This window comes from Scyliorhinus torazame, chromosome 18 (genome assembly GCF_047496885.1).
Source record: "Scyliorhinus torazame isolate Kashiwa2021f chromosome 18, sScyTor2.1, whole genome shotgun sequence".
In the NCBI taxonomy this organism is placed as follows: domain Eukaryota; kingdom Metazoa; phylum Chordata; class Chondrichthyes; order Carcharhiniformes; family Scyliorhinidae; genus Scyliorhinus; species Scyliorhinus torazame.
Window position 1 is genome coordinate 118,635,647 of NC_092724.1, and position 27,536 is coordinate 118,663,182.

General features: G+C 49.2%; 1 protein-coding gene across 2 annotated transcripts in view; it reads right to left on the reverse strand.

The window, feature by feature from the left end:
- The window catches only part of nup85 (nucleoporin 85), a 74,396-nt gene that overhangs the window by 38,065 nt on the left and 8,795 nt on the right, over nt 1-27,536 (reverse strand). For both annotated transcript variants that reach the window (XM_072483219.1, XM_072483218.1), the window contains exons 5-8: nt 16,283-16,326; nt 14,563-14,632; nt 14,006-14,127; nt 10,641-10,775 (exon numbers count right to left, since the gene is read on the reverse strand). In XM_072483219.1, the coding sequence (XP_072339320.1) occupies nt 10,641-10,775; nt 14,006-14,127; nt 14,563-14,632; nt 16,283-16,326 (371 nt within the window). The remainder of the gene's footprint in view (nt 1-10,640; nt 10,776-14,005; nt 14,128-14,562; nt 14,633-16,282; nt 16,327-27,536) is intronic.

Sequence of the window (27,536 nt, forward strand, 5' to 3'; positions counted from 1 at the left end):
TTACCGCCTGCACTCTGCCCGCCAGTGAGAACGGCAGCATATCCCACCTCTTGAAATCCTCCTCCATCTGCTCCACCAGCCGCGTCAGATTGAGTTTGTGTAGAGTTCCCCAGCTCTTGGCTACCTGAATCCCCAAATATCAGAAGCTCCTTTCCACTCTCCTTAACGGCAGGGCGTCTATCCCTCTTCCCTGATCCCCGGGGTGTACTACGAAAAGCACACTCTTCCCCATATTAAGCCTATATCCCGAAAAATCTCCAAACTCCCTCAATATCTGCATAACCTCCGTCATCCCCTCCACAGGATCCGCCACATACAGCAGTAGGTCATCTGCGTAGAGTGACACTCGATGTTCCTCTCCTCCTCTAACCACCCCCCTCCATTTCCTAGAGTCTCTCAACGCTGTGGCCAGTGGTTCAATTGCCAGCGCGAACAGTAATGGGGACAGGGGGCACCCCTGCCTTGTTCCCCTATGTAACCGAAAATACTCCGATCTCTGCCGATTTGTGACTACACTTGCCACTGGGGCCCCATAGAGGAGTTTGACCTAACTGACAAACCCCTCCCCGAACCCAAACCTCCTCAACACCTCCCATAAATACTCCCACTCTACCCTATCGAATGCCTTCTCTGCATCCATCGCTACCACTATCTCTGCCTCCCCCTCCGCTGGGGGCATCATTATCACCCCCAACAGCCGTCGCACGTTAACATTCAATTGTCTCCCCTTTACAAACCCTGTCTGGTCTTCATGCACCACCCCCAGGACACAATCCTCGATCCTTGTCGCTAGCACTTTTGCCAGCAACTTGGCGTCTACATTCAGGAGCGAGATAGGCCTAGATGACCCGTATTGCAGCGGATCTTTATCACGCTTCAGGATTAGTGATATCGTCGCCTCCGACATTGTCGGGGGTAGAGTCCCCCCTTCTCTGGCCTCGTTAAAGGTTCTCGCCAGCAGCGGGGCCAACAAGTCCACATATTTCCTGTAAAATTCCACCGGGAAACCGTCTGGTCCCAGGGCCTTCCCTGCCTGCATGTTCCCCAGCCCCTTGGTAACCTCGTCCACCCCAATTGGTGCCCCCAGGCCTTCCACCTCCTGCTCCTCCACCCTCGGGAACCTTAGTTAGTTCAGAAACTGTTACATCCCCTCGTTTCCCTCCGGGGGTTGGGACCTATATAGCCTCTCATAAAAGGTCTTAAACACCTCATTTACCTTCCCTGCTCTCCGCTCCGTAGTTCCCGTTTCATCCCTAACTCCCCCTATTTCCCTCGCCGCTATCCTCTTACGAAGCTGGTGGGCCAGCAGCCGGCTCGCCTTTTCCCCATATTCGTATCTCATCCCCTGTGCCTTCCTCCACTGTGCCTCTGCCTTCCCTGTGGTCAGCAGGTCAAACTCCGTCTGAAGTCTTCGCCTCTCTCTATATAGTCCTTCGTCTGGGGCCTCCGCACATCTTTTATCCACCCTCAAAATCTCCCCCACTAATCTCTCCCTTTCTTTGCCCTCTTTTTTCTCCTTGTAAGCCCTAATGGAGATCAACTCTCCCCCAACCACCGCCTTCAGCGCTTCCCAAACTACTCCCACCTGGATCTCACCGTCATCATTGGCCTCCAGGTACCTCTCAATACATCCCCGCACCCTTCCACAGACCCCCTCGTCCGCCAATAGTCCCACATCCAGTCGCCAGAGTGAGCGTTGTTCCCTCTCCTCTCCTAGTTCCAGATCCACCCAGTGCGGGGGCATGGTCTGAAACGGCTATGGCCGAATACTCCGTTCCTTCCACCCTCGAAATCAGTGCCCTGCTCAAAACAAAGAAATCTATCCGGGAGTATACCTTATGGACATGGGAGAAAAAGGAGAACTCTTTGGCCAACGGCCTGGCAAATCTCCACGGATCCACTCCCCCCATTTGCTCCATAAACCCCGAGCACCTTGGCCGCTGCCGGCCTTCTTCCGGTCCTGGATCTAGACCGGTCTAACCCTGGATCCAGCACAGTATTGAAATCCCCCCCCCCCCCCCCCCCCCCATTACCAGGCTTCCCACCTCCAGGTCTGGGATACGTCCCAGCATCCGCTTCATAAACCCCGCGTCGTCCCAGTTCGGGGCATATACATTTACCAGCATGACCTCCTTTCCCTGCAATCTACCACTCACCATCACATATCTACCACCGTTGTCCACCATTATATTCCTAGCCTCGAACGACATCCGTTTCCCCACCAATATCGCCACCCCTCTATTTTTCACGTCCAACCCTGAGTGGAACACCTATCCCACCCATCCTTTCCTTAACCTAACCTGATCCGCCACCTTCAGATGCGTCTCTTGAAGCATGACCACATCTGCCTTCAGTCCTTTTGAGTGCGCGAACACTCGGGCCCTCTTAATCGGCCCATTTAGGCCTCTCACATTCCACATGATCAACCGGATTGGACCCCCCCCCCCCCGCCCACCCGCCGACTAGCCATCCCCTATTCTAGGCCAGTCCCCCGTCCAGATCCCGCGCACTCACCCGTCCCCCAGGCAGCGCACTCCCATCCCGACCACCTCTTCCCTTGCCAGCTTCCTCTCGCTCCCAGCAGCAGCAACCCAGCAGTTGACCCCCCCCCCCCGCTAGATCCCCATCTAGCATGGTTACTCCCCCCATGATGCTTCCAAAAGTCAGCTGACTCCAACTGACCCCGGCTTCCCCCGCTCTCTCCTTGACCCCCCCCCTGTGTGTGGAACTCTCATCCTCCTTGCGCCCTATCTCCCTAGCGCGGGGGAAAAAAATGCGCTTTCCTGGATCGGCCCCACCCCCCCATGGCGCAGCTCCCCCATTCCCCACCCACCCCCTCAGTCCCTTTTTCCACCGGCGCCCACATTTCTCAGTGTCCCCCCATCAAGAAGAGAAAAAACCCCGTCTATCGTCCCGATATTGTGAACCGCCCATTCCCCAATTTACATTTCTGTACATCAACATCGTCGTCTCCCCCACAGCATCAGTCCCTCAGTTCTGGTCCAGTTTCTCTTCTTGGATGAAGGTCCATGCCTCATCCGACGTTTCAAAGTAGTAATGTTTGCCTTGGTGCATGACCCACAATCGCGCCGGCTGCAGCATCCCAAACTTTATTTTCTTCTTGTGAAGCACCGCCTTGGCCCGATTAAAGCTCACCCTCCTTCTCGCCACCTCTGCGCTCCAGTCCTGATACACTCGTTTCACCGCATTCTCCCACCTGCTACTCCGTACCTTCTTGGCCCAGCTCAAAACCGCCTCTGTCGGTGAAGCGGTGAAATCTCACCACTATCGCCCTTGGTGGTTCTCCAGCCTTTGGTCTCCTCACAAGGACCCGGTGAGCCCCTTCCACCTCCAGGGGGCCCGAGGGGGCCTCAGCTCCCATTAGCGAATGGAGCATCGTGCTCACATAAGCCCCAACGTCAGCTCCCTCCACTCCCTCGGGGAGACCCAGAATCCGGAGGTTCTTTCTCCTCGAGCTGTTCTCCAGGACTTCGAGCCTTTCGATACACCTCTTATGTAGCGCCTCGTGCGCCTCCACTTTTACCGCTAGGCCCAGAATCTCATCCTCGTTCTCAGCTGCCTTCGCCTTCACCCCACGGAGCTCTATCGCCTGGGCCTTTTGCGTTTCTTTTAGCCATTCGATTGCCAATAACATCGGCGCCAGCACCTCCTCCTTTAATTCCTCCACACACCGTCGGAGGAATTCCTGCTGGTCCGGGCCCCATGTCGCCTGGGCTCCATCCGTCGCCATCTTACTTCTTCCTGCTCTTCTCTGCCGCTCCAAAGGATCCTTCGCAATCTGGCCACTACCACCGATCCTTTCCATACACACCCGGGGGGACTCCTTCCTTCGTCACCCCACACTGGGTTTGGTCCCAAAAGATTTCCGTTGGGGCTCCCAAAAAGAGCCCAAAAGTCCGTTAGAACGGGAGCTGCCGAAACGTGCGGCTTAGCAGTGCATCGCCGCAACCGGAAGTCGGCACTTGCCTAGCATTAACCGCCCCACTAACACTCAATTTGGCTTCTACCTGGGCCACTCAGACCCTGACCTCATTACAGCCTTGGTCCAAACATAGACAAAAGAGCTGATTTCCAACAGTGAGGTGAGAGCAACTACCCTTGACATCAAGGCAGCATTTGGCCGAGTGTGGTATCAAGGAGTCCTAGCAAAAGTAGAGTCAATGGGAATCCGGGGAAAATACCTCCACTGATTGGAGATATAACTAGCACAAATGAAGATTGTTGAGGTTGTTGGAGGCAAATCATTTCAATACCAGGACATCATTGCAGTGTGGTGCAGTGGTTAGCACTGCTGCTTGGGGACCTGGGTTCGATCATTGTCCATGTGGAGTTTGCACATTCTTTCCATGTCTGCGTGGATCTCCCCCCCCCACAAACCCAAAGATGTGCAGGGTAGGTAGATTGACCATACCAAATTGCTCCTTAATTAGAAAAAAACTCTTACATGTTTTTTAAAAGGACATCATTGCAAGAGTTCCTCAGGGTATTGTCTTAGGCACAACCATCTTCAGTTGCTTCATCAATGACCTCCCTTCCATCACAAGGTCAGAAATGGGGATATCTGGACAGCACGGTGCGCAGTGCTTTGCACTGCTGCCTCACGGCGCCAAGGTCCCAGGTTCGATTCCGGCTCTGGGTCACTGTTTGTGTGGAGTTTGCATATTCTCCCCGTGTTTGCGTGGGTTTTGCTCCCACAACCCAAAGACGTGCATGGTAGGTGGATTGGGTACTCTAAATTTATATTAAAATAAAAGAAATGGAGATATTTGCTGATGATTGCACGATGTTCAACAGCATTTGTGACTCCTAGGAAACTGAAGCAGTCCATGTCCAAATACAGCAAGACCTGGACAATATCCAGGCTTGGGCTAACGCAACACTTAAATGTCAGGCAATGACCATCTCCAACAAGAGAGGATCACCCATGACATTTCCATCAACATCCTGGGTGTTACCATTGACTACAAACTGAACTGGGCTAGCCATATAAACCTGTGGCTACAAGAGGTCAGAAGTCAAGAATCCTGTGGCACATAACTCACCACCTGACTCCCCACAAAGCTTGCCCAATATCTACAAGACACAAGTCAGGAGTGTGATGGAATACTCTCCACTTGCCTGAATGAGTGCCGCTCCAACAACACTCAAGAAGCCAAACACCACCCAGGACAAAGCAGCCTGCTGGATTGGCATCCTTTCCACAAACATTCACCCCTCTAATACTGACAAACAGTAGCAGCCATCAGTACCATCTACAAGATGCACTGCAGGAATTCACCAAGGCTCCTTAAACAGCATCTTCCAACCCCATGACCATTACCATCTAGAAAGATATGGGAAGCATACACATGGGAACACTACCATCTGAAAGTTCCCCTCCAAGCCACCTACCATCCTAACTTGGCCATTTTTAAAAAATAAACATTTTATGGAGGCATATTTTGGTATTATAACACAATAAACAATGTACATGAAACTATAAACATAGTGCAAAAGCCGTTTCCCTTTATTAACCCCCTACTCTAAGCTAAACTAACCCCACCACACCCCACACCCCGTTCTGCTGACGATTAATTCTCTGCAAAGAAGTCAACGAACGGTTGCCACCTCCAGGCGAACCCTAACAGTGACCCTCTCAAGGCGAACATGATTTTCTCCAAACAGAGAAAGCTAGCCATGTCCGATAACCAGGTCTCCGACTTTGGGGGCTTTGAGTCCCTCCAAGCTAATAGTATCCGTCTCCGGGCTACCTGGGAAGCAAAGGCCAGAACGTCTGCCTCTTTCTCCTCCTGGATTCCCGGGTCTTCCGACACCACAAAAATCGCCACCTCTGGACTTAGCGCCACCCTTGTTTTTAACACCGTGGACATGTCATCTGCAAACCTCTGCCAAAATCCCCTAAGCTTTGGACATGCCCAGAACACGTGGACATGGTTCGCTGGTCCTCCTACACATTTTGCGCACCTGTCTTCCACCCCAAAGAATCTGCTCACCCGGGCCACTGTCCTGTGAGCCCGGTGAACGACCTTAAATTGTATCAGGCTGAGCCTGGCACATGTTGCGGACGTGTTGACTCTACTCAACGCGTCCGCCCATAGACCATCCTCTATCTCTCCTCCCAGCACCTCCTCCCACTTGCGCTTCAGCTCCTCAGTCTGCGTCTCCTCTGACCCCATAAGTTCCTTGTAAATGTCGGAGACGCACCCTTCTCCTACCCACCCTCTTGAAACTACCCTGTCCTGAATCCCCCTTAGCGGTAGGAGCGGGAAGGTTGACACCTGTTTACGTAGGAAGTCCCGCACCTGCAGATACCTGAATTTGTTTCCCCTCACCAACCCAAACTTCTCCTCCAGCGCCCTCATACTCGGAAAGCTCCCCTCTATAAACATATCCCCCATCCTCTCAATCCCTGCTCTTCGCCATATCCGGAACCCCGACTTGGACATTTTTACTGTTCCTTCACTGTCACGAGGTCAAAATCCTGGAACTCCCTCCCGAACAGCACGGTGGCTGCACCTACACCACATGGACTGCAGCAGTTCAAGAAGGTAGCTCACCACCACATTCTTAAGGGCAACGTGGGATGGGCAATAAATGCTGGCCTAGACAGCGATGCATTTTAAAAAAGGAACACTGATCACTGCCCTGCTAATCCAGGTTGGTGCACAAGCCTGTAGGTGATGAAGACAGGAACTGATACGCTGGTCTGATTTTCCACCGAATTGTTTAATTGTCCACCATCATGCGTGACTAGATGTTGCAGGACTGCAGAGTTTTGATCTGACCCATTGGTTCTGGGATCGCTGAACTTTATCACTTGCCGTTGGCATGCCAGCAGTCCTGTGTTGTGACGTCACCAGATTGACACCTCATTTTTAGGAATGCCTGGTGTGCTGATCCTGGTTTGCCCTCCTACACTCTTCATTGAGCCAGGGTTGATCCCTGCACTCTTCATTGAGCCATGGTTGATTCACTGACTCACTGGTAACGGTAGAATGGGGTGTTTGCCAGGCCACTAGATTACTTTTTCTTCGCAGATATCCTCAATGTTAAGGCAGGACTGCGTCTCCACAAGGACTATGCAATGGTCATTCCTACCAATATTGTAATAGGCAGATGCATCTGTGACAGGCAGACTGGTGAGAGGATGTCAAGTATGTTCTTCCCTGCACATTCTCCCCGTGTTTGCATGGGTTTCGCCCCCACAACCCAAAGATGTGCAGGGTAGGTGGATTGGCCACACTAAATTGCCCCTTAATTGGAAAAAATTAATTGGGTACTCTAAATTTATAAAAAAATAATTGTTTTAATGTATGTTCTTCCCTCACCATCTACCACAGACCATTAAGACTCAGACAGCCCAGTCACTCTTGGGGACGGGCATTGAAGTCCCCCACCCAGTGTACATTCCACTCTCAGTGTTTCCTCAGGCATTCAATATGAAGGAGTAATGATTTGATAACTGGTGAAGGTGGGGGATGGGTGTGTGCGCGCGTGTGTGCACAGCACATGGTAATCCGCAGGAGGTTTGACCTGACGCCATGATAATTCATGGGGTCCGAAATGGATGTTGAGGACTCCCAGGGCAACTCCCTCCTGACTGCATACTTTGCAGGTGGTACAGGACATACCTAGGCACGATGATGTCAGCGACATTATCTGTAATGTATGTTTCCGGGTATATGACTATGTCAGGCGGTTGCTTGACTCGTCTGTGGAACAGCTTTTCCAATTCTGTGTTTTCCTTTATTGTTCCGGTGCCTAGGTTGATGCCAGCTAGCTCATCCAGTTTCATCCCTTAAAGACTTTTTAGCGAGTGGCTTGCTATGCAATTTCAGAGTCAACCATATTGCTGTGGCTCTGGAGTCACATGTAGCTAGCTCAGATAAGATTTCTTTCTCTATGGGCGGCACGGCAGCACAGTGGTTAGCATTGTTGCTTCACAATGTCAGGGTCCCAGGTACGATTCCCAGTTTTGTCAGTGTTGTGCATAAGTCCGCACATTCTCCCTGTGTCTGCGTGAGTTTCCTCCGGGTGCTCCAGGTTCCTCCCACAAGTCCCGAAAGACGTGCTGTTAGGTGAATTGGACATTCTGAATTCTCCCTCAGTGTACCCAAACAGGCGCCAGAATGTGGCAACTAGGGACTTTTCACAGTAACTTTATTGCAGTAAACCTACTTGTGACAATAAAGATTATTAAAGGAAAAAATTATTAAGGGATATTAGAATAATAATAATACTCTTTATTGTCACAAGTAGGCTTACATTGCAATGAAGTTACTGTGAAAATCCCCTAGTCGCCACATTCCGGCGCCTGTTCGGGCGCACAAAGGGAGAATTCAGAATGTCTAAATTACCTAACAGCGCGTCTTTCGGGACTTGTGGGAGGAAACTGGAGCACCCGGAGGAGACCCACCCAGACACGGGGAGAACGTGCAGACTCCGCACAGAAAGTGACCCAGCCGGGAATCGAACCTGGGACCTTGCGCTGTGAAACCACAGTGCTAACCACCATGCTACCATGCTGAACCAGTTGGGTTTTTACAACAATCATCAATGGTTTCATGGTCATTATTAAACTTTAAACTTCAGATTTTTTGTAAATGCAAATTCCACCGTCTGCTGTGATAGGATTCAAACAAAAGTCCCAAGAGCATTACCCTTGGTTTCTGGATTACTTGTCCAGCGGCAATACTACCTCCACCTCCCCTGAGGGAGGATTAAGGATCACACATGAATAATGGTCACTTAAAAGGAAATACCAGACAAAAGTCAGAGCTTGAAGAAATATAATTCAGCACGCAGACACCAAAGAGAGAAAATAGGCAAAACATATATAACATGAAGGACAGTGTATTACAAAGAACAAAGAAATGTACAGCACAGGAACAGGCCCTTCGGCCCTCCAAGCCCGTGCCGACCATACTGCCCGACTAAACTACAATCTTCTACACTTCCTGGGTCCGTATCCTTCTATTCCCATCCTATTCATATATTTGTCAAGATGCCCCTTAAATGTCCCTATCGTCCCTGCCTCCACTACCTCCTCCGGTAGTGAGTTCCAGGCACCCACTACCCTCTGCGTAAAAAACTTGCCTCGTACATCTACTCTAAACTTTGCCCCTCTCACCTTAAACCTATGCCCCCTAGTAATTGACCCCTCTACCCTGGGGAAAAGCCTCTGACTATCCACTCTGTCAATGCCCCTCATAATTTTGTATACCTCTATCAGGTCGCCCCTCAACCTCCTTCGTTCCAGTGAGAACAAACCGAGTTTATTCAACCGCTCCTCATAGCTTATGCCCTCCATACCAGGCAACATTCTGGTAAATCTCTTCTGCACCCTCTCTAAAGCCTCCACATCCTTCTGGTAGTGTGGCGACCAGAATTGAACACTATACTCCAAGTGTGGCCTAACTAAGGTTCTATACAGCTGCAACATGACTTGCCAATTCTTATACTCAATGCCCCGGCCAATGAAGGCAAGCATGCCGTATGCCTTCTTGACTACCTTCTCCACCTGTGTAGCCCCTTTCAGTGATCTGTGGACCTGTACTCCTAGATCTCTTTGACTTTCAATACTCTTGAGGGTTCTACCATTCACTGTATATTCCCTACCTGCATTAGCCCTTCCAAAATGCATTACCTCACATTTGTCCAGGTTAAACTCCATCTGCCATCTCTCCGCCCAAGTCTCCAGACAATCTAAATCCTGCTGTATCCTCAGACAGTCCTCATCGCTATCCGCAATTCCACCAACCTTTGTGTCGTCTGCAAACTTACTAATCAGACCAGTTACATTTTCCTCCAAATCATTTATATATACTACAAAGAGCAAAGGTCCCAGCACTGATCCCTGTGGAACACCACTGGTCACAGCCCTCCAATTAGAAAAGCATCCCTCCATTGCTACCCTCTGCCTTCTATGGCCTAGCCAGTTCTGTATCCACCTTGCCAGTTCACCCCTGATCCCGTGTGACTTCACCTTTTGTACTAGTCTACCATGAGGGACCTTGTCAAAGGCCTTACTGAAGTCCATATAGACAACATCTACTGCCCTACCTGCATCAATCATCTTAGTGACCTCCTCGAAAAACTCTATCAAGTTAGTGAGACACGACCTCCCCTTCACAAAACCGTGCTGCCTCTCACTAATACGTCCATTTGCTTCCAAATGGGAGTAGATCCTGTCTCGAAGAATTCTCTCCAGTAATTTCCCTACCACTGAAGTAAGGCTCACCGGCCTGTAGTTCCCGGGATTATCCCTGCCACCCTTCTTAAACAGAGGAACAACATTGGCTATTCTCCAGTCCTCCGGGACATCCCCTGAAGACAGCGAGGATCCAAAGATTTCTGTCAAGGCCTCAGCAATTTCCTCTCCAGCCTCCTTCAGTATTCTGGGGTAGATCCCATCCGGCCCTGGGGACTTATCTACCTTAATATTTTTTAAGACACCCAACACCTCGTCTTTTTGGATCACAATGTGACCCAGGCTATCTACACCCCCTTCTCCAGACTCAACATCTACCAATTCCTTCCTATTAAAAAGACCCCTAGAATTCTAGCAAAAGCGAGTTAGCTTCTTCAGATCATGACGGGAGGGGAACTTAGCAACTTACAGAGAAAGTGGGAAACGTCCTCATTAGCTCATCCATACATCTGTACATGGATCTTTTTGCAGGTTCAGTCGCAGCCTTCTTAGCCATCAACTGTCGAGCCTCCGCCAATCGGCCTTGTAGAACATAGCCAGTAACCTAGCAAATCAAAAGCAAGAATGCCACAAGAATCAGACTTGAACCTCTCCAACTCAGAAATACTCCAACTCTGAGAGAGCAGGTAGTTCACATCAGCCTTTAGTCCCCTCCTGTGCGGCCGAACCCTTTCTCCCACCCCAGAGCCAGAACCAGAACCAATGCCGCCTCCCTACCATTCCTCACCAGAAACCTGAGCGTACTGCTCTAAGTCAAGAGAGCTTCATTAAGGGGGTGGCACGGTGGTTAGCACTGCTGCTTCCTGGCGCTGAGGACCTGGGTTCAATCGCGGTCCCGAGTCACTCCGTGTGGAGTTTGCAAATTCTCCCCGTGTCTGCTTGTGGCCCCACAACTCAAAAAGATGTGCAGGGTAGGTTGTTTTGGCCACGTTAAATTGACCCTTAATTAGAAAAAAAAAGAATTGGGTACTCTAAATTTATTTGTTTTAAAATGAGCTTCATCGGAACCACCAGACTGTAATTATTTCACGTTATGTGAAGGCAGGCACTTGAAATTCTCTGCAGGTCACCAGAGACCTGTCCAACCGTTGTCATGGCCTAAGGTCAGAAAAGTGCACTATTCCAAATGACTACTTGCCATATGTAAACTAGACAGTCTCAGCAGGTCATCAAACTATGGAGGTCATCACAAGTAAACACTCAAAATTTCAGCCCCTTCTCAACACAGGGTGCCAGATGATGATCAGAAACAGGAGGCTTATAGAGTGGAGTGGGATTATTTGTGGGAGGTGCTGAGGAGATTTGGCTTTGGAGATGGGTATATCAGATGGGTACAGTTGCTGTATAGGGCCCCGATGGCGAGCGTGGTCACGAATGGACGGGGGTCTGATTATTTTCTGCTCCATAGAGGGACGAGGCAGGGATGTCCTCTGTCCCCGTTATTGTTTGCACTGGCGATTGAGCCCCTGGCCATAGCATTGAGGGGTTCCAGGAAGTGGAGGGGAGTACTCAGGGGAGGAGAAGAACACCGGGTATCTCTGTACGCGGATGATTTGTTGCTATATGTGGCGGACCCGGTGGAGGGGATGCCAGAGATAATGCGGATACTTGGGGAGTTTGGGGATTTTTCAGGGTATAAATTGAACATGGGGAAAAGTGAGTTGTTTGTGGTGCATCCAGGGAAGCAGAGCAGAGAAATAGAGGATTTACCGTTGAGGAAGGTAACAAGGGACTTTCGGTACTTGGGGATCCAGATAGCCAAGAATTGGGGTACATTACATAGGCTTAATTTAACGCGGTTGGTGGAACAGATGGAGGAGGACTTTAAGAGATGGGACATGGTGTCCCTGTCACTGGCAGGGAGGGTGCAGGCGGTTAAAATGGTGGTCCTCCCGAGATTCCTTTTTGTGTTTCAGTGCCTCCCGGTGGTGGTCACGAAGGCTTTTTTCAAAAGAATCGAGAAGAGTATTATGAGTTTTGTGTGGGCCGGGAAGACCCCGAGAGTGAGGAGGGGATTTTTGCAGCGTAGTAGGGACAGGGGGGGGCTGGCACTACCGAGCCTAAGTGAGTACTACTGGGCCGCCAATATTTCAATGGTGTGTAAGTGGATGGGAGAAGAGGAGGGAGCGGCGTGGAAGAGATTGGAGAGGGCGTCCTGCAGTGGGACTAGCCTACAAGCTATGGTGACGGCACCGTTGCCGTTCTCACCGAAGAAATACACCACAAGCCCGGTGGTGGTGGCTACATTGAAAATTTGGGGGCAGTGGAGACGGCATAGGGGAAAGACGGGAGCCTCGGTGCGGTCCCCGATAAGAAATAACCATAGGTTTGTTCCGGGGAGAATGGATGGGGGATTTGGAGCATGGCAAAGAGCAGGGGTAGCACAATTGAGAGATCTGTTCGTAGATGGGACGTTTGCGAGTCTGGGAGCGCTGACGGAAAAATATGGGTTGCCCCAAGGGAATGCATTTCGGTATATGCAACTGAGGGCTTTTGCGAGGCAACAGGTGAGGGAATTCCCGCAGCTCCCGACGCAGGAGGTGCAGGATAGAGTGATCTCAGAGACATGGGTGGGGGATGGTAAGGTGTCGGACATATACAGGGAAATGAGGGACGAGGGGGAGATCATGGTAGATGAGCTGAAAGGGAAATGGGAAGAAGAACTGGGGGAGGAGATTGAGGAGGGGCTGTGGGCTGATGCCCTACGTAGGGTAAACTCATCGTCCTCGTGTGCCAGGCTAAGCCTGATACAATTTAAGGTGTTACACAGGGCGCATATGACTGGAGCACGGCTCAGTAAATTTTTTGGGGTAGAGGATAGGTGTGCGAGATGCTCGAGAAGCCCAGCGAATCACACCCACATGTTCTGGTCATGCCCGGCACTACAGGGGTTTTGGGTGGGGGTGGCAAAGGTGCTTTCGAAGGTGGTGGGGGCCCAGGTCGAACCAAGCTGGGGATTGGCTATATTTGGGGTTGCAGAAGAGCCGGGAGTGCAGGAGGCGAGAGAGGCTGATGTTTTGGCCTTTGCGTCCCTAGTAGCCCGGCGCAGGATATTGTTAATGTGGAAGGAAGCCAAACCCCCGGGTGTGGAGACCTGGATAAACGACATGGCAGGGTTTATAAAGTTAGAACGGATTAAGTTCGTACTAAGGGGTTCGGCTCAAGGGTTCACCAGGCGGTGGCAACCGTTCGTCGACTACCTCACAGAAAGATAGAGGGAATGGAAAAGAAGAAGACAACAGCAGCAACCCAGGGGGGAGGGAGGGGGGGAGGAATCGGACGGACTCTCAGGGATGTTATTGTATATGTATAGGCACTTGTTTTAGGTAATGTATATTGGACTGTTGGATTGTATCTTTGGAGAGTATTTATTTTTGACCAGGCAGTTGCCATTTAGTTTGGTTTTTGTTTCTGTTCATATATTATTTATTTATTTGTTTAAAACTGGCCACTGTTATTTATATTGCTTTATTGTTGTTTAAAAGAAACACTACGTACTGTTATGTTTGGCCAAAATATCTTGAATAAAATATATTTTTAAAAAAAGAAACAGGAGGCTTGAGCCCCTCATTCCTCTCACTATCTCAAGGCACCGTGGTAACATGTAGTGCCCCAGCTGAGACAGGGGCTGGACCAGATCTGGTCAGCGTGACTCAGTAACACAGACAGCGCTTTAGGACTGGGAATTCATTCTTTGGAACCACAACCCCAGCTACTATCACCTCCAGCAAGGAGAGGTTGTGGTTGACCAGGCAGCAGCAGGTCATCACTCACCACGTTCCAGTAGTACAGGTGTTCCACAGGGTTTTCAGAAACCATGATCTGATCAGCCATAGCATCCACCTGGCAAATGTGCAGTCTGATCCAGTCCATAAGGTGTGACAGGAGAGAACCAGCTGCAATCAAACATTGCTCCTTTAGTATTTCCACAAATCATGGTTGAAAGGCTGCACTCGTGTTTTATTTCTACGAATTTGAGTCATATGGTCGGTTGTGATACTGTACCACAACAACCCATTAGGTTGTGAAGCCAAACCCCAGCTGGACAAGTTGTGAAATTGAGTTCAGTAAAATTGTTAATTTGTGGACTGGCACCCGGAAATCACCAAGAAGGTATCAGCTTGTTATCAAAACCCAAGAGGTTTAATGGGTGCTCTTCAAGGTAAAGCAATTGGAGCCACTCCAGTTCCGCACGGTCATTGATTGGCCTAAAAATAGCTAACTAATGGATCCTTGTCAGTGTCACCCATATCCCCAAAACAGACAGAGATAAAGTTAAATCCAACCAGGCCGAGCACTGAAAGGTCACACAGGCAGCTTCTCAGGCTCACCTTGAGCTGCCTCAATGAACAGGATTTCACAGAGATTCCAGATCAGTTCCATCGCAGAGAGAATTGAAACCTGCCATTAAAAGAAGAAACTCTGCTGTTATCCTCAATCAGCACACCACACTCGACTCCAAACTTTGAAACTACTGTAAGAATTGTTATGCGCGAGTCGTTTTCAGAACCCCAAAATGTATCATGGAGTTCAACCAACCTCCCCCTTTAATGCTACTGTTTCTTTTCCGAGCACACGGCTTGTTCTCCAGGTGTGGGATTACAATTATGGACATGTGGGTTTTTAAACACAAAACAATGTTGATTCCATGAACTCAACTTAACCCTCTTAAATAAACATTGGATCTCTTAACACCCCTTACTTCAAAGATAACCCCGAAAATATGACAACACTAAATAATCCTTCAGTTATTCCTTTCAATATCCATGAGACTTAATACCTTTAAACAGAAACACATCAGGTTAAAGGCTTTACTATTGAGTTTAAATCACCCAAATGATCCAGAGATAGTCTTTCATGGCAGAGATCACAGCAGATCCAGCCCACTGCAAACACAGACACACACCCAACCTCTTTTCAAACTGAATCTAAACTGCAAAATGGCTGATCTAAACCAAGCTCCACCCACACTCTGACATCACTGCATTTCTTAAAGGTATATTGCTTAAACATCCATTTCTTAAAGGTACCCTCACATGACAGAATAAACAGGGCCTGGGTACTGCAGTGAGCTAGACCTCCAGAAGCGGAGCTCAGATCCAGTCAAGACCAAAGAGATGCAAGTCTCCTTCATCTCCTGGCTGAGGGGATTCCTGTAGGAGATTAATTTGAACAGCTTCCGTCCAGAAAACAGGTGTCCATGGTATAAACTAACCCCGTGCTGGACCTGCCCTAGTCATTTTTGATGGGAACAACGTAGAAGGAGGTTTACTCTATATCTAACCCCCGTGCTGTATTTTTCCTAGGAGTGTTTGATGAGGGCAGTATAGAGAGAGTTTTACTCAGTATCTAAAGCTTACAGACCAGCACTGGGAGGGTTTGGTCTGATTTACAATGTTTTATTCATCAAATAATTTTTTTCAGCTTTAAGGAAGACTAACTTGTATACTTTTTGTTGTTCTTGGTTAAAACTTGGGGGCTGATCCCAGAATGAGCCTCCCTTGAAGGGCAAATTAAATTAATATGGTCAGAGTTTTTTAGAAATTCACATCACTCTCAAAGGTTTAGACTCAAAATATGCTGAGTTGACCAGGCTCTCAGTTGTTGGTCTATCCTGAATCGGGAGCATGAAAGTCCAGATTGTGGCAATGAGCTCACTATTTCAGCCTCGAGTAAACACAGTATATGTGGGTGAGAGCTGAAGATACTACTTATAATAACTGTGGCTCAGGGTCTGCACCTACAGAGCCTGGACCCTGATGAGGGGCAAGCATCTTTAGAAAAGGGGAAAAAGAATAAATTAGTGAAAATTTCTGAAAGCAACCATATTCCCTCTGCCCCCAACAGCTTACAGCTTAAATGTTCTCATATCACTGAAAGAGAACAACAGCATCAATGCTGTTCACGTCGTAAAAATAACTCATTTGCAATCCTGGTGCAACAAAAAAAAACTATCAGCAATAGATATGCATTCTTGGGAATCTCCACCCCCTCAGCCTAATCTGCAGCCCAGCCAAACAGTAATTAAACAGCGCTCGAGTGTTCTCGTACCTGATCATCATACTGTGATGACATGGATGGATCCTCAGAGTAAACTGAGAAAAGAAAAATGTTATTGCAGATACCACTTACTAAAATCACCCGACATACAAAACGTAGGCGCAGAACACAGTGCAGAGGATTCAAAGACTGACCAAGTTGAATGGAATGATCTCTGATGAAAGTGGTTTTTTTTAAGTATATGACTGGATGCAGGGGAATGTCGTGGTATGTAAGCTCTCTCAGAAACTGCTCGATAAAGTGTCTAAAAAGAGACTTCTTACAAAAATTCCACATGAATCGGCCAGCAGAGAACACAAGATTTAAGAGGATGGACAAAATAGGCACATCTTATCCAGTGTTGGGTCTCCTAGTCAATAGTGGTCTTTTGAGAGAGGTGGCTGCCAAGGTATGGGAAATGCTCAACATATTCCAGGGGAGCTTTTTTTAAAAAAAAAAAAACATATTCCAGGATCATCAATGTAAAATACTCACCAAGAGAGTGAGGAGAGGAATTAGACCCCGTGTCTGCGTGGGTTTCCTCCGGGTGCTCCGGTTTCCTCCCACAAGTCCCAAAAGACATGCTTGTTAGGTGAATTGGGCATTCTGAATTCTCCTTCAGTGTACATGAACAGGCGCCGGACTGTGTGTGGCGTCTAGGGGATTTTCACAGTAACCCCATTGCAGTGTTAATGGCTCTAATAAAGATTATTACTATAAGGAATTTATTTCTACACAGGGTTTCTGGAGTATTGGTTACTTCTTACAATCGTGGATATGACAACCCGATTTCAAGAAGCTATACCAGTTGTATGACAGAAGTGTCACTCTGTGAACTATCAACCTCTTCTCCAACCTCACTGTTCCCATCTCTGTCCTCTTTCACCACTTCTACCTGACGTACTTGTTCCTTTCTATCTTCTTCCCTACAGTGGTATTATTTCAACATATTTGTGTGGCATAATCGGTCCTTCTTCCTACGGTCTGGAGTATCTATTAGGTAAGCCACCTTATTCGCCCTCTTAACTACCTTATAGGGGTCACTGAATTTCACTTTCAGACGTTCACCCTGCAAAGGCAACAATACCAATACCTCATCTCCAGCTTGGAATGTTCTGGACCTGGCAAGTTTGTCTGCCCATTTTCATTCTTTCTCCCGAAACCTTTAAATGCTCTTGGACTACCTGACAAGCCCCTGTGAGTCTTTCCAGGAACATGGACACATAATTCAGCATTGAGAATTCGTCTTTTGATTTTAGAATCTCAATTTTTGTCAACTTTAATGGACCCCATAATTCATGGCCATAAACAAATTCAAATGGGCTAAACCCAGGAGATACGTTCAGAGAATCTCTGGTGGCAAATGGTAAAAAATCCAATCCCTTGTCCTAATCTCTTGGGTGTTCATGTCAATAGGCCCTAAACATGGTTTTGAGAGCCTGATGATATCTCTCCAAAGCTCCCAGAGTTTGTTGGTGATAGGCAGTTGATTTTAGTTATTTCATACCTAAACTATGAATTACGCCCTAGAAAATTTTAGACATAAAGTTAAAACCCTGGTCAGATTGTACTTCTAATGGTAGGCCATAGTGTGTGAAAAACTACGTCGACTTTTCCACTACGTCGTTGGCTGTAATCGTTCTCAGCGGTATAGCTTCTTGAAATCAGATGGTCATTTCCATGACTGTAAGTATTCAACACTCTAGAAACCCTCTATAGACATGAATTCCTTTTAATAATAATCTTTATTAGTGTCCAAGTATGCTTACATTGACACTGCACATTCTGGGAGGCACTGAAGGCAGTGGGAGGTTGGTAATAACATACAGGGCTCTCAGAAATAAAAAAGGAGAGGGTGGTGAGGCAGCAGCTGATCAACTCCATACTGAATGTGGATCGGCGGTACTCCACGTCTCCACCGTGGATCTACCGGAGAGGAAAAAGTTACAAATGCAATGTGATCTGCTCTCCAACCGTGAAAGCAGTGAACCAGCTCCGCCAGACACAGAAGACATTTTACGACCATGGAGACAAGGTCAGCCACCTGCTGGTTCACCAGCTGAGGAAGCAGGCAGACATGAGGGAAATTGCGCAGGTGAAGGATGGGAATGACAAACTAGTCGCAGAGGAGATTAATGAGGCCTTTTCAACTTTCTGCTGAGAGCTGTACACCTCTGAGCCCCTGGAAGGGCACTCAAAGATGAAGCAGTTCCTCAAAGAGCTGGTCATACCAGTCATGGGGGAGGAAAAGAGGCAGGGCCTGGAAGCACCACTAGAACTGGGAGAAGTCATGGAGAGTATTAACTCTATGCAGGCAGGGAAGGTGCTGGGTCCAGATTCCGGGTCCAGACGGATTCCCAGTGACTTCTATAAAACATTTGCGGCAGCACTGGCCCCACAACCACTGGAGATGTTCAATGACCCGCTATTGAGGGGCCCTGCCACCCATGCTGGCTCAGGCCTCAGTACCACTGAGCCCGAACAAGGACAAAGACCCGATGGAGTGTGGGTCATACAGACTCATCTCACTCCTAAACACTGATGCCGAAATTCTGGGGGAAGCCCTGGAGAAACGACTGGAGATTTGCATAGCACAGGTAGTCACGAAAGATCAGACTGGCTTTGTCAAGGGCAGGCAACTATCAGCTAACATCAGACGCCTGTTGAACTTGATTATGACCCCCACCCGGGAGAGGACACCAGACATCATCATCTTCCTGGACGCAGAAAAGGCCTTTGACAGAGTCGAATGGAAGTACCTCACAGAGGTACTGGAAAGGTTTGGGTTTGGACCATGGTTCACCTTATGGGTGAAACTACTGTACAGTGCTCCCATGGCGAGCGTACGGACGAACGCCACCAGCTCTGGATACTTCCGGCTGCACGGAGGCACAAGACAGGGATGTCCTCCTTCCCCGCTACTATTTGCCCTGGCAATCGAGCCACTGGCGATCGATCGCAGAGCAGCTAAGGGGTGGTGAGGCATTCAGAGGGGAAGGAGAGAGCATAGAATTTCATTTTACGCGGATGACCTGCTCCCCTACATCTCGAACTGTCAGGCCATCATGGGAGGAATTATGGAATTCCTCAGGGAGTTTGGAACTGTCTCTAGTTACAAACCTAACCTGTGGAGGAGCAAAATCTTCCCTATGAACCCAAAATTAAATGAAATTAAATGAAAATCGCTTATTGTCACGCGTAGGCTTCAATGAAGTTACTGTGAAAAGCCCCTAGTCGCCACATTCCGGCGCCTGTTCGGGGAGGCTGGTACGGGAATTGAACCGTGCTGCTGGCTTGCCTTGGTCTGCTTTAAAAGCCAGTGATTTGGAGCAGAGCTGGGGCAGTTGCTGTTCAAATTAGTCCAGACCAATGGGCAGCTACGACAGAGTTTGGGGTGGATCAAAGAGCCAGGGAAGGAATGGGTCAGAATGGAGGAGATACTCAAAGAGCCCAGTGGACTGGCCAAGTTGAGAACATGGAACCAACTGCAACACCACTTGGGTCTGACCAAGGTGTCCATTATGGTCCCCATTATGGTCCCCATCTGCAACAACCACAAGCTCACCCCCGCAACAATGGACGCCTCCTTTAAAAGTTGGAGACAAGCCAAAGGGACATTGACGGTGGGGGATATGTATGTAGAAGGCAGAGAAGCCAACCTGGGGGAACTCATGGACAAATTCCAACTTCCAAAAGAGAATGAGCTGAGATACATTCAAATCAAAAACTTCCTCCGAAAGGAGACAACGACATTCCCCCAGATACCAGGATACTCGCTACTACCCCCAGACTTCTGACCTCGGTCGAACTAGGAAACGGGAACTGTGCTGACATGTACGGACAACTACTAATGGAGGTACGCTCACTCCTGGACGAGCCTGGGGCGAAATGGGACGAAGAACTGGGTAGGGAGATAGGGGGTGGACTCTGGATCGAAGCACTGCACAAGGCAAACTTCACCTCCCCCTGTGGAGGGCTAGGCCTAACTGAACTAAAAGGTGGTGTACAGGGTGCATCTAATCAGAACAAGAATTTTTTTTTTTTTTTTAATTTTTGAGTACCCAATTATTATTTTTTCCAATTAAGAGGCAATTTAGCGTCGCCAATCCACCTAACCTGCACATCTTTGGGTTGTGGGGGCGAAACCCATGCAGACATGGGGAGATGTGCAAACTCCACACGTGCAGTGACCCAGGGCCGGGATTCATAGATTTCATAGAATTTACATAGAATTTACAGTGCAGAAGGAGGCCATTCAGCCCATCGAGTCTGCACCGGCTCTTGGAAAGAGCACCCTATCCGAGGTCCACACCTCTACCCTATCCCCATAACCCAGTAACCCCACCCAACACTAAGGGCAATTTTGGACACTAAGGGCAATTTATCATGGCCAATCCACCTAACCTGCACATCTTTGGACTGTGGGAGGAAACCGGAGCACCCGGAGGCAACCCACGCACACACGGGGAGGACGTGCAGACTCCACACAGACAGTGACCCAAGCCGGAATCGAACCTGGGACCCTGGAGCTGTGAAGCAATTGTGCTATCCACAAGGCTACCGTGCTGCCCATTCAAACCCGGGTCCTCAGCCCCGCAGTCCCAATGCTATCCACAGCGCCACTTGCCGCCTAACCGGAACAAGAATGAGTAATTCTTCTTGGAGATGGAGGAGAAGTGTACATGGTGCCAGGGTGGCCTGGCCAACCATACCCACATGTTCTGGTCTTGCCTCAGACTTGTGGGTTCTGGACGACCTTCTTTGAGACCATGTACAGGGTTGTGGGGGTGAAGGTGGAACCATGCTCGTTAGTGGGGGCGTTCAGGGTGTCGGAACAGCCAGATGTCTTCGGCAGTGCCACCCAATTCTGCGGATTGGTTGTCTGACCTGGCAGAATTCCTCAAATTGGAGCAACTAAAATTTGCTTCCACAACATGTGAAGTCGATTCATCAGCCTGTTCCAAGACCTGTTCGTAACCAGCAACCAGTAAGTCAGGAAGCGACCACAGTGGCAAGACCAAAGTGCTATCTGGCTCACAGCTGACTTTGTTCTCCCTTTTCGCCTGTTTTGTCTTTCTTTTTTAAATAAACGCCCTCTGTAACATAAGTCTTCCTTGTCGATACTGTTTGTTCTGTTTGTGATAAATGAAACTCTCAATAAAAATATATATTTTTGCACTGCAGTCTCACGGCACCGAGGTCCCAGGTTTGATCCCGGCTCTGGGTCACTGTCCGTGTGGAGTTTGCACATTCTCCCCATGTTTGCGTGGGTTTCGCCCCCACAACTCACAGGTGTGCAGGGTAGGCGAATTGAACACGCTAAATTTTTCCTTAATTGGAAAAAAAATGAATTGGGTACTCTAAATTTATACAAAAAAAAATATATATATATATATATTGAAATAAAAGAGAGAGGGCTGGGGAGCGTTAAAGGATAGATGGTTAACCAGTTGTATTTATTGCCTAATTATAGTTACAGTTAATAGTAAAAAGTTAAATGTGTTCACAAATGTTTTCTCCAAGATACCCACATGTGCGAGTGGGACCAGGTGCGACTTCGGACGGTTTTGGTGAGCCAAGTTTTCCCACTCAGGATTCGACAGCAGGCCCCGATGGGTGGCAACTCTCATTGATAAAAGTGTCGGAGAAGGGAATTGCAGATGCGGGAGGGCAGTGTGCTGCAGTAACGGGGGTATTAGAAGGGAATCATTAGTTGGCAAATGTATCCACCCCGAATTGGGAACTACAATGTTCATGAAGCAGTTGTTGGCAGCAATACCAGATCAAGACACCCACCAACTTATTATGGGTGGGGATATGGACTGTGTGCTGGACCCAAGGGTAGACCACTCAAGGCCAAGGCCGTTGGTCCCAGGGGGTACAGCAAAGACTTTACTTGCATTTATGGAGGAAACAAAGGGGGGGAGGGGCAGACCCCTGAAGGTTTGGGCATCCGGGGGAGGAAGAGTTTTTGTTTTTCTTCTCTGTACACAATGAAGAGGTAAGGAAGAAGCGGGAAAAATTGGTAGATGATATCATCGAGGTGGATGGCAGGTGTGCGAGCAGTGCATCCCCAGAATTACTCGCGATAGGAAAAAACTGCAAATGAAGTTCAATTTAATGTCCACAGATGGGGAGGTGCAACAGGTGAGGCGAGCTAACTAAAGGGGCAATATTTAAGTATGGAGAAAAGGCAAGTTGGCTCCTTGCATATTAACTGAGGACACGGGAGGCTGAGAGGGAGATTGTCCAGATTACAGCGCGGGATGGGGAACTGGGTTCGGCTCAGGAAAAGGTGAATGGGGCATTTAGAACCTTCTATAAGAAGTTATACAAGTCCGAACCATCTCGGGATGAGAGGGGTATGGTAGAATTTCTGGGAGAGTTGGAGTTTCCCACGGTGGGGGAGCAGGAGGTGAGGGAGGAACTAGACGCCCCAATGGGGTTGGAGGAGATCAAGGAGGCGCTGACGTTGATGAAGTTGCGAAGACACAGGGCCCGATGGGTTCTCGGTGGAATTTTAGCAGTAATTCGTAGATCAGCTGGGCTCTACAGAGGTCTACAGTCATGAGGGCAGGCACTGATTTATCTGCTCCTGAAAAAGGACAAAGGCCCCACAGACTGCGGGTCATATTGTCTGATCTCCCAGTTAAACGTGGCCGCGAAGCTCCTAACTAAGGTGTTGGTGTTAAGACTGGGGCCTTGTCCCCCGGAGGTGGTGGGAAAAGACCAAACGGGATTTGTAATGGGGCAGAGGTTGACGGCAAACGTGAGGTGTGGTTCTTACCATTGGGGAGGGGCTGGTTCCAGAGATCATTGTTTCGCTTAATGCGGAGAAGACATTCGACAGGATAGAGTGGGACTGGGGCAGCAAGGTGGCGTAGTGATTAGTACTGCTGCCTGACACGCTGAGGACCCAGGTTCAAACCGGGCCCCGGGTCATTGTCCATACAGAATTTGCACATTCTCCCCTTGTCTGCGTGGGTCTCACCCCCACAACCCAAAGACGTGCAGCGTAGGTGGATCGGCCATGCTAAATGCCCCTTAATTGGAAAAAAGAATTGGGTACTCTAAATTTATTTTCAAAAAGGATAGAGCGAGACCATCTCCTCGCGATACTAGAGAAATTTGGGTTTGGACCGGGCATCTTAGCATGGGTGCAGTTGTTGTATGTGGACCCATTTGCCAGTGTGTGCATTAACAGTGACTTCTGAGCCCTTTCGGGGTTTGAGGCAGAGCTGTCTGATGTCCCCTTTGTTATATGCGTTGGCAATAGAGCCACTGGCCATGACGCTGAGGACTTTGAAAGTTTGGGAGGGAATAGTTGGGGGGGGGGGGAGCATAAGGTCTCACTATACGCTGACAATTTGCTATTATATGTTAGGAATCTGGAGGCATCAGTGGGAAACATTATGGGATCTTGAAGTATTTTGGGGTCTTTTCTGGCTATAAGCTAAATATAGGAAAGAGTGAGTACTTTGTGGTTGGGGCACCAGGGCGGAGGGGGCTCAGGAGATTTCGGTTCCAGTTAGCAGGAAGTAGTTTTTGGTATCTGGGGGTTCAGATAGCAAGGGACTGGGAGAAACTCCAGTGGTTGAATTATACAAATCTGATGGGGACGTTCAATGCAGACCTGCAAAGATGGGATGGTCTGCTATTATCCATGGCGGACTGAGTACAATCGGTTAAGTTGAATATCTTGCCGAGATTTTTATTTCTATTCCTATGCCTCCTGGTGTTCCTGTCCTAGGTATTTTTCAGAGTAATTGATTGGCTGGTGACTCGGTTTATTTGGGCGGGTAAGGGCCGAGGATCAAGAGGATGGCGCTTCAGAGGGAGAGACAAGCAGGGGGCTTGACCTTGCCTAACTTTCAATATTATTATTGGGCGGCTAATGCTGAAAAGTTGCTGGAGGGACCCGGAGGAGCTGTGGGTCCTGGTGGAAACAGAGTCTGAGAGGTGGGCAAGCCTGGGGTCGTTGGTGACGGCTCCGCTCCTGTTGGCGCCGAAGAAACACTTGACTAACCTGATGGTAGTAACCACGTTAAAGATTTGGAGGCAGCTCCATCAACATTTCAATTTGAAGGCTGCCTCAAGGCCAGCTCTCATTTGTGCAAACCAATTATTTGAGCCTGTTAGGCTGGATGCGAGGTTCAGGGAGTGGAAGGAGAAGGGGTTAGAGTGTGGGAGATTTATTTATGGATGGCCGGTTTGCGAGCCTGGAGGAGCTAAAAGAGAAATATGGGCTTACAGATGGCGACGGGTTCAGGTACCTCCAGTGCGTAGCTGGGTCAAACTTTAAATACCTGCCCTCCCGGTGGAGCTGCCTTCTACATTGCTCAAGCGGATTTTGTTCTGCTCAGGGTTGGAGGTGCCAGTGTGTGGGGCATATACCAGCAGATAGTGGGGAACAAGACGGGCTCAGTTGAGGGAATGAAGGCAAAGTAGGTAGAAGAGCTAGGGCCGTCTATGGGAGAGGAGCAGGTATGTGCATTATGATTTGGTTGAAGTGTTGGTTTTCTGTTGATGTTTGCATATTTCTGTAATCTGTAACTGTTTACAATGCCAAGAAATACCTCAATAAAATTGTTTGTTCAAAAAAAAAAAAGAGCTAGGGCCAATTGTGGAGGCGGAGGTTTGGAACGAGGCACCTCCTCCTGTGCGAGGCTGAGTCTCATTCAGCTAAAACTAGTGTTTCGAGCACACCTCACAAAGACTAGAATAATGAGATGTTTTTTCGATGGGGCGGAGGATAGACAAGGTCGGTGTTCAAGCGGGGGCACACCATGCGCACATGTTCTGGATGTGCTCAAAGCTGGTGGGCTTGTGGAGGTCCTTTTTTGATAACATGTCGGCAATCCTGAACATGGGGTTGGAGACGTGCCCACTGGTCCCAGTTTTTGGGGTCTTAGATGTACCGGAGCTCCGGTCACGGACAGACTCTCTGGCCTTTGCCTCGCTTTTAGCAAGGAGGCGGACCCTCTTAGGCTGGAGGTCGACTACACCACCAAGCACTTCAGCTTAGCTGGGTGATCTGATGAGAGTTTTTGCACCTCAAGATGGTCAAGTTCACCGTGAGATGGTCGGTGGAAGGGTCTTATCATAGGTGGCGGCTGTTTATAATATACTTTAAAGAGTTGGTCACTATTAGCTGTAAGGGGGTTGAAATAGAGTGGGGGAGGGTTTCGTTTTTTGTTTTAAGAGTACCAATGATCTTTTTCCAATTAAGGGGCAATTTAGCGTGGCCAATCCACCTACCGGTTGCCAACGCCGCCAAGAGGCAGCAATGCTAACCACTGCGCCACCATGCCGCCTACATCCGGTGGACTTCTAACCACTTTGAGTAAGCGTCCACTATGATCACAAACATTGCCCCCTGGAAAGGACTGGCAAAATCAGTGTGGAGGCAAGACCACGGACTGCCCGGCCATTCCCATGGGTGCAGCAGTGCCACGGGCAGTGCTGTCTGATTTTCCTGGCACGGCCCACAATGTTGAGCCAATTTGTCAATGTCACTGCCGATCCCGGGCTACCAGGCGTAGTTACAGGCCAGCATCGTCATCTTGGACACCCCCGGGTATCCATTGTGGAAGTCCTGCAAAAGGGGTGCACATCCACACTCCAGGACGACCATGCTAGTCCCCACAAGATGTCGCCGTCCTCGACACTCCGTTCTGGGATCTTCGAGGTGTAAGCCTAGAGCTCTTCTGGTGAAGGGCACTGTTAGGCCCCCTACAGAACGATATGGTGGACTTGGGACAACTGCGGATCCGTCTGGGTCCAACCCCGTATGAGTTCCACTGTCACCGGTAGAGAGTCCATAAAATGAAGGGCAGCGACTACTTCGCCGGCCGACGCTGGTGTCGGCGGCCTAGTGGGGAGAGGGAGGCAGCTCAACTCATCAGCATGGCGAATCTTCGCTCCCAGGCATTGCTTCAAAGCATATTCGTACACAGCCAACAGCAGAGACAAATGCTGGATCCCAGCCGACACTATCGGAGGGATCGCCTGATCTTCTTTAAACAGATCCAACAGCAGTTTGTGATCGGTTAAAACCGTAAACGCGCGACCGTAGACATACTGGTGAAATTTCTTCACACCAAAAATGACAATCTGCACACATTTTCATTCCACATCGACGAATATTCGGGATGTGAATTGATGGGATGTTCTGAGCTGGTCATGCGTTGGGCGAGGACGACCCCCACACCGTAAGGGAATGCGCTGTAGGTCAAAATGAGCGGCTTGGAGGTGTCAAAATGGGTTAACAGTTTTGAGGAGGACAGTCATTTCTTCACCTCAGCTTCCAGTTGTGGCTGGGCCCATTCCCAAGGGTGGCCCTTTTTCAACAATCGGTGGATAGGGACTTAGCAGCGTTGCCAGGTTCGGGGTGAACTTCCCATACTAGTTCACCAATCCCAAGAATGACCGTAGTCCTGTCTGTCCGCCAGGGACGGGGACCTGCTTGATTGCACATACTTTGTCCTCCACAGAGTGTAAGCCATGGTGGTCCACCCGACAACTTAACTATGGGACCTCAGGAGTGTTGAAAACGCACTTCTCTCAGCGGAGGCACACGCCGGCTTTTTCAAATTGGAGAACTCCAGCCAGGTTCCGCAAATGTTCCTGGTCGGACGAGCCTATAATGAGAACATTGTCGAGGAAGGCAGCCACCTTGGCAGGATGTTCCCCATTACCTCTGGAAAATTATGCACATCAAGAAGACTCCAAATGGCAGCGGAGTGCATTCATACAACCCCCTGTGGATATTGATGGTGACAAAACGCCGGGAGTCGGAGGACCAACTGCAGATACCCTTGGCTCATGTCGAGCTTCGTGAAAGTTCTGCCCCTGCTGAACCTGGCATAGAGGTCCTCGATTTGGGGGACCGGGTAACGCTCTAAGTGAGACACGCGGTTTACCGTCATCTTGTAGTCGCTGCACAGGTGCGTGGAACCATCAGGCTTTAGCATGGGCACCATCGGGGAGCCCCGTCGGCTAACTGAATGGGGCAGATAACGCCCAGGTTTTCCAAATGGTCCAGTTCGGCGTCCACGTTCGGCCCTAAAACATGTGGGACAGGTCAAACCAGGAAACAGCGGGGTTGCGCCAGAGGGTCCATGCTAATCCTGGCCACCGCACCGCTTGTCATCCCTAAACAGTCCTGAAAGACCCTGGGGGACTTTGCACTGACCCCTTCTGGGCCATTTGGGTACATCTGGCAGACTCTCAGCCAATTCAGTTTGAGATGTCATAGCCAGTTGCA